This window comes from Rhinichthys klamathensis, unplaced genomic scaffold (genome assembly GCF_029890125.1).
Source record: "Rhinichthys klamathensis goyatoka isolate OS25496 unplaced genomic scaffold, OSU_Roscu_1.1 h1tg000011l_1, whole genome shotgun sequence".
Classification (NCBI taxonomy): domain Eukaryota; kingdom Metazoa; phylum Chordata; class Actinopteri; order Cypriniformes; family Leuciscidae; genus Rhinichthys; species Rhinichthys klamathensis.
In genome coordinates, this window is record NW_026606564.1 from 18,402,395 (window position 1) to 18,412,443 (window position 10,049).

Genomic DNA, 10,049 nt, shown 5'->3' on the forward strand with positions numbered 1-10,049 from the left:
AGGAAAAAACTGCTCTGACTCAAACAAGTGAGGAAATATTATCATCAGCTAACATTGCAACTAAAAGTAAAGAAATTTTATAAATAAACGAGCAATACTCACGTCAGTGTGTTGAGTTGGCAGTGTTTATCCTGCAGTAGAGCAGCGATCTGATTCACTCGTGTGTCTCCTAGTTTATGTACACTCAGATTCAGCTTTCTCTGGAGAAACGGGTTTTCACCCACAACTCTATTCACATACTGACAGGCTTCCTCTGCAGCAGGACTCAAAAACCTGCAGAACAGTCAATTCAGTTCTCAAATAAATGTCTGTTGCATTACAAAAAATATTGATACAATACATTTTTTTATTTTTCTTTGAACATTTAAATACACAAATAAATATACATTTTAAAGAAACTAGACAGACACTCAGTCCTAAAGCAAACTCATAAGAATAGAAACGTCTCACGAGCAGAGGGGCAAAAGCTCACTAGATCATGGTTTTCAGTATGAATACAGAGTGTGAAATTAAGATCTTTCTGGCTTTTAAGCAGGAGAAGTGAGAAACGTCAGCACAAAGAAAACTGGCTTGAGAAACTGCATGTTTGTGAACATCTGGAGACTCATAGACCTGCTACAGAGAGATGCAGTGAATCTGGGCTTGATGGAAAACAACTGTGTTCAGAAAACTATTTCTCTAAAAGGTGATCTAGAATTTTGATGAGAAGTGTGCACAAAAATAAAATTGTGCATTTCAATGATCAAGGTATACTCCAGAATAGCAGCACATATACTGACCCATAATGTCTATTTGACCTGTAGCTCGCATCACAACTAAACTGTGTTGACGTTTATCATCATCATGACAGTACCTGCAGCATCTGGTCTTGATCAATTTTATGCAACAAATTGTCAAGCTAATTGTATAGCTAAAATAATATATTAGTTATGAATATTTAGCCTCCATATAACTAATTTAGTTAAATATTTGGTCCTGTCTCACCTCAGTGTCTTCAGTTGACAGTCTGGATCCTGTAGTAAATCATTGAGCTGCTTCACTCCTGATTCTCCAGGATCATTCCCTGTGAGATCCAGCTCTATCAGGTGTGAAGGGTTTGATCTCAGAGCTGAAGCCAGAGCTTTATAACCTTCTTCTGTTACACTGCAGTTAGAGAGTCTAGAACAGGAATGAAAGCATTCAACTGATTAATCAGTTAAACCCCAAACAATATAAATCCTTAAACTTGAATTTTATTTTGTTCTTTGTACAAATGCATTGAAAGTTAGTTGCAAAAACTGACAACTGAATATGGAGGCAAACAAAAGGCACAGAAATCTTTAATATGTTAGACATCAACATCACTTTCGAGATTACAATTATCTAAAACTGTGTAAGCCCGTTTATCGGTCCAAATGGGGGTTTTCTTCCAGAACGGGTGAAGGTCTCTGCATGTTACTGTCTTTCCATGTGGCAAAGCAATTTAAGTCCATTTAAGCTTTTATCGGACTCCATTTTATATCTTAATCCATTTTATCATGACCTCGAATTTAAGTTAGATTGCTAATTGGTTATTGGTCAATTTATATAATAGTTTAGCAATACATTTTATTGTTCTATTTAACTCTTTACTTATATTTTACCCATTCATATTAGGAAGCAATGTCGCTCAGAGGTCCTCACGCCTTGTTTAACGTGGGTCTCACGATCATAATCTCGCCAGCTTCGGTCACTAAACAGAGGTAATTGCTATATACCTGATTTCGGTCGCATTCACGCTTACACAATCAAAGATACTTTAGTATAGCCCCTGTGATTGCATACACTTGAAATTAAAGTACTGTTTATTTCAGTAGAGGTATGGCCACTACTACAGATATAAGTCAACCACCTTTACTTGTCTTATAATAGCATTGGATTGGCCATTCCGTGGTTTCCCACGTACACTTATCTAAAGTAACATTAAATTAAAACAGAGGTAAAACACACCCAGATTTAAGTTGGTCACGCATCACTTTTGCTGCCCGAAACGGAAATTCACTTCTTGTCTTTGCAAAACATTAACACTTGAATTAGCGCCAAAATATTAGTCGTCACTAATCTGACGCAAAACTTGCAGTGACATACAAATACGTTTCATCTACTTGGGAAAACAATTTCAGAGTCAGTCGGAATAAAATCAAATGTACCAATTAATTATGTCAGGTAAATGTATCATGCCAATTACATAATCAGTTAAAAAATAATCAATACAAAACATCAAATGCTCTGGAATAATGAGAGAACATGCGAACCTGACATTATAAAATACATGATGCGGATGCCTGCATACACTCTGCATCACGAGCTAATTTGAGGTACAGATCACCACAAGCCTTCTTCAGCATCTCCCTAAATACTCAGACCAAGGCAGAAACCTCTTTTCAAAATGTAAACGAGTTCACAGTGGGAATTTGCATTAATCACCGTCCCAGACTTACTGGGGACAGACGTTGATTTACATGGGGCACACACACAGCAGTTAACAAGATATCTCTAAATGCTCCACACCTTATTACCTTTTTGGTTTACTTCTGTGGGAATGAGACCTTTGTACCAGTCGCACTGAGACATTTCAAATGATACCAAACATGTATAATACTGTATGAAAACAGTTCATATTAAACCATATAGATTTTTGGGTGAATTCAGGTAGGGATGGGTGAAGGGAATGATGTGTAAATTGGGAGGTGATCAACTCAAGTGTGCTTTTTGCCTCCGGCATCGTCCTGTTAGTCATCGCATCTCACTCTAGTGTAAGGACTGGGCCAGGGTGAATCTGAATAACTAAATACCTTCGTGCTAAAATCCCAAAGCCTTTAGCCCCAAAAGGCCTGGAACTTGAAAAAACACACACAAACACACACACACACACACCTCCCCCACAGCTGACACCCACACTCAGGACAGAGCGTGGTGTCCGCTTACAAGACATTAAGACATTTTATGACATTTTTGTAATGTCCCAAAGGAACTTCTTTTCTTTAAAAGACATTCAACCAGATATATTTGATGTGTTTTATGTGTGTCCATTTGCCCATGTCACATTGGAATAACTGTGACTTTATCATTATGCATTTTTACATTTAACTGTCTATTCCCAGTATTGTTATACGTCGTTCTTGGTCTTGTTTTAATTCTCATGATCCAGCGGAATTAATCAGATACAAGAAATTACAGTAAAAGTTATGATTCTATGTGCACCAGCTTTTGGGGACAGTAAGAACCAAAACTTAACATACTGTCAGAGCCTGGGGTCTTAGATAACAGCATTTACGACCGCACCAGGAATGTCAGAGAAGTATGTCTCTCTCTCTCTCTCTGAATTCTAACCAAGGAGGAGAAATGAATCCTGTATTCATATATATATGCTATTATATATCCACTTGAGAATTGTATGAACGATGTATCTAAGTTCCCTATTTCATGAGTTGCCTTTCTGTGGTTTGGTCTATGTTTCTCGACAACTCTTAATTGGATAATGTTTCAAACTTTGCCAACTAATGTTTAACCAAATCCATTTGTGGCAAGTTTGGTCTCGATAAACTCCAATCTTCGTTCCCCATTTGTTAATTGACATTACATTTTGCTAAACTTTGTGACACATTAGTATTATAAGAATTGTGAAGATTCTTCTCTTAAACAACCGACGAGATTAGGGTTTCAGATGTCTCTCTCTGGAGACAAAGGGCCATAAACCCAAAGTCCCGCCTGTAAACTTCCAACCCTCTAATTGGCCAAGCCAACAGGAAGAGGCTGGATTTCTCCGAAAGTGATAAATGACGCTTCTCCCCTTCGCTCGCTCTCTTCCTCCCGTGTCCTCGTGTCATGATGTAACGTCTCGCCTCCGGGCGAGCTCTTCGCCTTTCTTTTATTTGTTTCTAGTTTAGTTTGTGTTTTTCAGTTGTAGATAAGTCTCTGTGTTTAATTCCAATCGACGATTGAAAAGAAAACCCCGTGACATATCTCTTCAGCAAAATCCATCTACAAGGGACCTTTAAACGAGCGCGCGCTCGCTTTGAAGGAGAAACACGCGCACGTGACCGCGTGACGCGCCGGACCGAGCGAAGCACGCGCTTCTTCGCCAGCCATGCACAGATGGAACATTAACTCCTCGTGATTCCTCCGTTCTACGAAGTGAAACGAACTCAGCCGAACTATTTCCCTTTGGTAATGTTACCCCAAAGACTGTGAACCTCCGTTCAACACGCGCGCCAAGCAGCCCACGTGATGCTTCCTCACACACATAGGAATCCTCTCACGCACGCGGCCAGACAAGGCCGCGCAGGATTGCCGCGATACAGAGAGACCAAGAAACTTGCGCAAGTATATCTCTTTATAGAGCTTCTAAGAAGTTTTAAGATGATGTTTCGTGTTGTTATCAGAGAGGTGAATGTCTTCCTGCCAATGAAATTCTCCCAATTTCTCTGTTCTCTCTCTCCCCATCCCCTTTCCTCTCTCTCTTACTCGCTCACGCGTGTACGTTATCCATTGTCCAAACTTTATGCATTTCTCGTTCATTGATGTCTTATTGTATTGTTCATTGTTGTCTATGTGTTTGTAAATACATATATCCCATGTAACCGTAGTAAATACATAAGTAGTCATGCCTTTATTAAATCCATTATATTCATTTTGATTGATGTTACTGTGTCTGCTCATACTCCAGGTCTCTGAAATGAATAGATCAAGCTACGGCTTTATAAATTAAAAATACTTTAAAGAGTATGTGTTTATAGGGCAGAAAACCCAGTTCTTCTGGCCAGAGAATTGCGTTTCCTGAAATCCTATGAAGTAAGATGATATGTGGGATTCCCCCAATATTAATCTGACAATTGAGCTAATTAAATTTTACCTGTCTGTAAAACGTGATCTATGCAATCAACTTGTAGTTAAAATGCAAGGATACACGTATGCATGCAGGTAAAATGATAGATCCTCCCTTAGAGGGAGAGTAAATTCAATGTAAGATTGATCTAATCCAAACATGTATGAATAATTATTAATTACCAATTATTAATTAATTTATGCAAATTCCCCACGGATTAGATCCGCCCTGAATCCTTACAAATGGTGGAGAAAATGCTAAGCACATTTTAAACTTGTTTTATGAGCAAAATCAGTTTTCAATCTATGTCTATATTGTGATTTAATATTGTACGTGCGCCTCGAGTGAGCGAACGCAATGCGAACTCACCGCTGCAAAATAATGTCTGACATTCCGTTTGCCATTGTTAATAACTAAAAGTAAACTGCAGTTCATAGTATTAAATTTGTCCCACAAAAGACGAAGAAACCTCTTTTGAACGACGACATTTTTAATGTTAAACTCCCCTGTCCGAACGATGTTCTTCTGTCAGGGTGAAGACAAGATTTAGTGAATCGATGCTCTTTCACTATTCTTAAAAAGGCCTTATTTTATAATCGTTAGATTAACGATAAAAACTCCTGGTTAAAACATTGACTTAGCTACTCAATTGTAAAAAACCGAAAAGCATATTATCACAAGTGCTATTTGATATATGCTTGGAGTCGAAAACAGATGAATAATTCCTGTTTCCTTTTGCACGACGCAGCGAAGAAAACCTGCTAACGTGTTAAATAAATATAGCACCGATAAAAATCCAAAACTGAAAACATTTTTAATCAATGCTATTTGACATATGTTATGGGAGTCGAAAAACAGATGATGAATTCCTGTTTTCTCTCGCACAACGCAGCGACGAATCCTGCTAGATGTGCTTGTAAAACATAGCACCGAAAAAAAAAAAATCCAACACTGAAAACATTTTTCATCATATATGCTATTTGATAAATGTTATTTGGATCCGAAAAACAGATGCCTAATTCCTGTTGTCCACAATTTACGTGTAGTGCAGCGAAGAAATCCTGCCACACACTTGTGTGAAATATAGCATCGAAAAAAAATCCAAAACATTGTAAATCATAAAATGCTATTTGATAAATGTATTTGTATCCGAACGACAGACGTGTAATTCCTGTTGTCCCTATGTGTGTGTGTAGGAAAAATCCTGCCACGCCGTTTTGTGAAATATAGAACCGGAAAGAAATCCGTCGATATTTAAATTCCGCACTATTTCGGATTGATGCAGCAATTGAGGCGTGTAATTCTTTGCACGTCCTCTGAGACAGTCACTTGTGAAAGCAGGCGGGTTGCAATGCTACTGCCAAACGCTAGGGCGCGCCCTTGAGTTTCCCAGTATCAGACGGCCTCCACGTCCTGACTTTACCCTCCATGAGCGAGATGTCGCCATCGTGTGGACAATGGTAACAAGGTCATCCTTTCCTAAATAATTTTCTCTCAGCACCATTTCAGATTGTTCCAGTGAATTCCTGAAATTGTGTTTCTAACTTTCAATGCATGTGCAAGTTCCAGTTTTAATAACATGATTTCACTACTGACTGTGTACATTTATTTTGAATTTAGTTCAAACCACGTTTGAATTTAAAATTCAAAAGTAGGTATTAGCAGTTTCTGATGACTAATCAAATATAATGCCAACCTTCAATTTCCTACACTTATTCAAATTTGGTTTGAAACAAACAAATTTCAAATTAATTTGAAGGAAGTCTCCGTTCCTGTCGGGAATGGTTTTATGGCTTTATTTCTATATTTCCTTTTTCAAATTATTTTTAGTAATTTTGATTCGATACGTTATGACAACTGTATCCTTACTTTCTAGAAGTTACTTAACATCTATGCATATGCTTGATTTGAATTGTAGTTAAACCAGTTTGAATGCAATTTAAATCAAGGTCTCTGTCAGCCAGATTGACCACTAGGAGGAAGTGGCCCAAACACGCCACTGCAGCTTGCTTCCTCCTGTGCTCTTCCTGCGGCTCTAAAACTCTCCTCCGAAGGGAGACTAGGTTATTCTGATAATTAACATTGTCATAATTCCCTTTTGTTTTTACCATAATTTTAGTAAAGCCGTTGCCTTTGATTTTTCAAAAAAAAAAAAAAAAAGAGACACTCAATTTGATTTAGATAAAAGAGCTTTAATTCACGTTGAGGTTCAATTGTTCTTCATCCTGTTTTGTGATTGTAGGTAGAAATCTCTCTCGGGCTGTGGCGATTTGACAGTCAGCTCTGCTCGAGGTCCGGCGGGTGGTTCGTCTGATCTGCGTCACCAGCACTGACTGAGCACGGGTCTCGGACTTTCCTGTATCTTTCCCTTCGTGCGGCCCGCAACACGACATTACCAATTCGGCACCGCCGGTTGTGTTCCAGGTCAAGTTGCTTGAAAGGGCGCACCTAGGTACAGATGCACCGAAAGGCCCGGGACACTGCTGCCAAGTGTTTGGGGCGACAGAAGGACCAACCACGATGCTGACTTCGAGCGGAATGACCTCATTTCACCCCAGGCAAACTAGAAAAAGGTATTAAACCCATCCACTTAGTATTGGCCACAGAATCTATGAATTCCCCCGGTCATTGAAGCGTGTGGCTCCCTTCTCCTCTCCGAGCCACAAACCGCAGGCTTAGGCCTCCTCTTCCCTTGTAACACTTCCTGTGTACTATTGACGCCATTTCATTACAGAACTTTCCATCTTTAATGGTTGCATGTTACTTCAAACTTTGCTATCTTGCCACTGCTCTTTTCTGTTGTGCTCTGTTCCTTTCAGTTCACCTAGAAGACAGAGCCTATCTGAGACAACAAGGAACGCTGAATAATAGTTTGACAAACCAAGCCGTTAGCATCAACAGGTGACCACTAAGCTACCGCCCTGTTAAATTTTATTCAGGCCCATACTGAACTACCTAAATTGTCCCACCGAATGATTTAACTGTCTGCATCAGTTAACCAAAATTTTCATACACGGCATAGCCCGTATTATAGCTCGTTAAACGTAGAACGAAATTGCCCTGGTCTCTCTGCGTGTGTTGTGTTCCTCTCGCCCACAGTGAAGCCAGTTTGTTCCGGTCCCACAACCCGCTGGGACAACCTCGACACATGGCTGACGGCCATGACGGCTAACTTCCTGCCCGAGGACGCTAGTGACTCAGAGCCTCGAGCCAAGAGCATCGCAGACGTGGACAAGCTGACGGCGCACAAACCAAGCCAAAGCTCCCACGACAAAGACCGGTCAGACACGTCAACCTCACTTGCCAGCTCATCACACAAGAACGTCTCCACGAAAGGAGCCGCATCGCCCTGGAGCACAAAGTTGCAACGCTAAGGATGCAAGCCGAGGATGACAACGACCCCTAGCTACAAGAAGGAAGTGGAAAGACTTCAAACCGCCCTGGCTAACCTTCATCGACACAGACCGAAGTGAATAGTCAGAGAAAAGAACCAGAGAGGAACTCGACGAGAAACTCCGACAAAGTGAAGCCTCTTGCAAAGAGCAGAGACCGAACTGAAAGAGACTCGAAAGCGCACGGCCTGCGAAAAACCCAAAAGAGGCCCGTGCGACCATCCACAAGCCCGTTCAACAGAGACAAGATCTCGAACACGAACTTGGCACCGATCACACAGAGTCGCCACACTCTGTTAGACTGCAGCATGACCTGAAAAGGGGAAACACACACCACAAGTTTCCCCTGACCGGTCCGCACATTTCAGCCAACGCACAAGAGCTGAAAAGGGGGGTGAAAAAGCCCGCCTTCCACACATCTCTGACAATCTAAAGGACATTGATTTTTCACCTGCAGTCTCCAACCGGTGAACACACGTCACAGACACCCAGCAGCACAGACCTAGAAGAACCTGTGCTACCACCACCGGCTCCGAACGAGTTTGCTGTGGAACTTACAACGAACCTGTGACTGAGGACACAAGTTTCAAGAAACTTTCCCTCCAAAACCCGTCAGCCAGCATAGTTCTTCTGCCCCCACGCAATGCCCACTCAACGATGCGTGAAGGTCCCCTCAGTAAGAATTCCTAAAACCCCAAATTCCTGAACTGCAAAACCAGAAGACACACTGCACGAACACCGTGCAAGACTCAGCTAAAAGGTCCTTGATCAACATCGGACATAAAACTTTTAAAAGTAGATGAAAGTGTGCTCAAAGAGTTGCAAGACTCTGCGTCTGTAAAATTAGAATTTTACTGATTTAAAGGAATCTTAGACGGACATGTAAGCCTCAACGGCCGACAGACTATGCACGACTCTTTTGAAACAAACGGTTTCTAGATGTTGAGTAAATCGGCACCGCTAAACATTAGGTTCCGTGACAGTGAAGAGTTACATAGAACACCAGCTCCAAATAGGGTATACGTTACCTTGACGCCAGAGTGTAGTAAAATCACCTGAGTTCTAAACTACCGTTAACCCACGGGCGTGCACTTGATCATCGCGATCCAACTAAAACAAAACGTGCAATACGTGTTTCGATCGCTGGCTTGTCTAAATGCCGATAAAACAATAGCTGGAATTGACATCTCTACTTCAAGTAAAAGAGCCTTAGATTCTCAACTGGTATCAGTAACTTCAGCATTAAAGCGTAAGTCTGTGTGAAAAAGGTATCTCAGCAGCTTGTAATCTGTACCGATATCCATTCCGCTTTGGTTAAAAAGAAATCCAAATCGCGGTATGACTAAAACCTGTTTCTGACAAAGAAAACTCAGAACAGTGTTATCTATGTAGACCCGGGTGATGCTCCCCTTTCTACGATGTAAAGGCCCTCAGAAAAAAAAAAAGAAAAAAAAATTTGTTGCTAGATTGATGTAATTCACCTAAATTTTGGCTGCATCTACAAGCAGAAAGCTACTAAGCGATCAAACCAAGTCACGTGCTGAAAAATCAGCATTTATGCACGAGAAGAAACGTAACTACATACGCTTAGACAAGCGTTGACTTGCAGCAATTCTATTTCCTTACTTTGTAAACAAATAGAATAAGTCATGTAAAGTAAAGAGCAAAGTTCCATTAGTACAATTAGCAAATGCCAAAACACATCTGCAGTTTACTAAATGGAACATCAAGTTCTTGAAAAACAAAGTATAGGCGCCTCCTGTTAACCCGTTAAAACGTGTGTGATTCATGTAAAATGTACAGACATTCTT

The 10,049-nt window shown here is 40.6% G+C and overlaps 1 protein-coding gene across 1 annotated transcript in view; it reads right to left on the reverse strand.

Annotated features, from left to right (window-relative positions):
* Nucleotides 1-8,009, reverse strand: part of LOC130096176 (ribonuclease inhibitor-like) — a 41,827-nt gene extending 33,818 nt beyond the window's left edge. Inside the window, exons 1-3 of the mRNA XM_056262860.1 lie at nt 7,906-8,009; nt 985-1,158; nt 103-273 (exon numbers count right to left, since the gene is read on the reverse strand). Of these exons, the coding sequence (XP_056118835.1) occupies nt 103-273; nt 985-1,158; nt 7,906-8,009 (449 nt within the window). The remainder of the gene's footprint in view (nt 1-102; nt 274-984; nt 1,159-7,905) is intronic.
* Between the last annotated feature and the right edge of the window lie 2,040 nt (nt 8,010-10,049).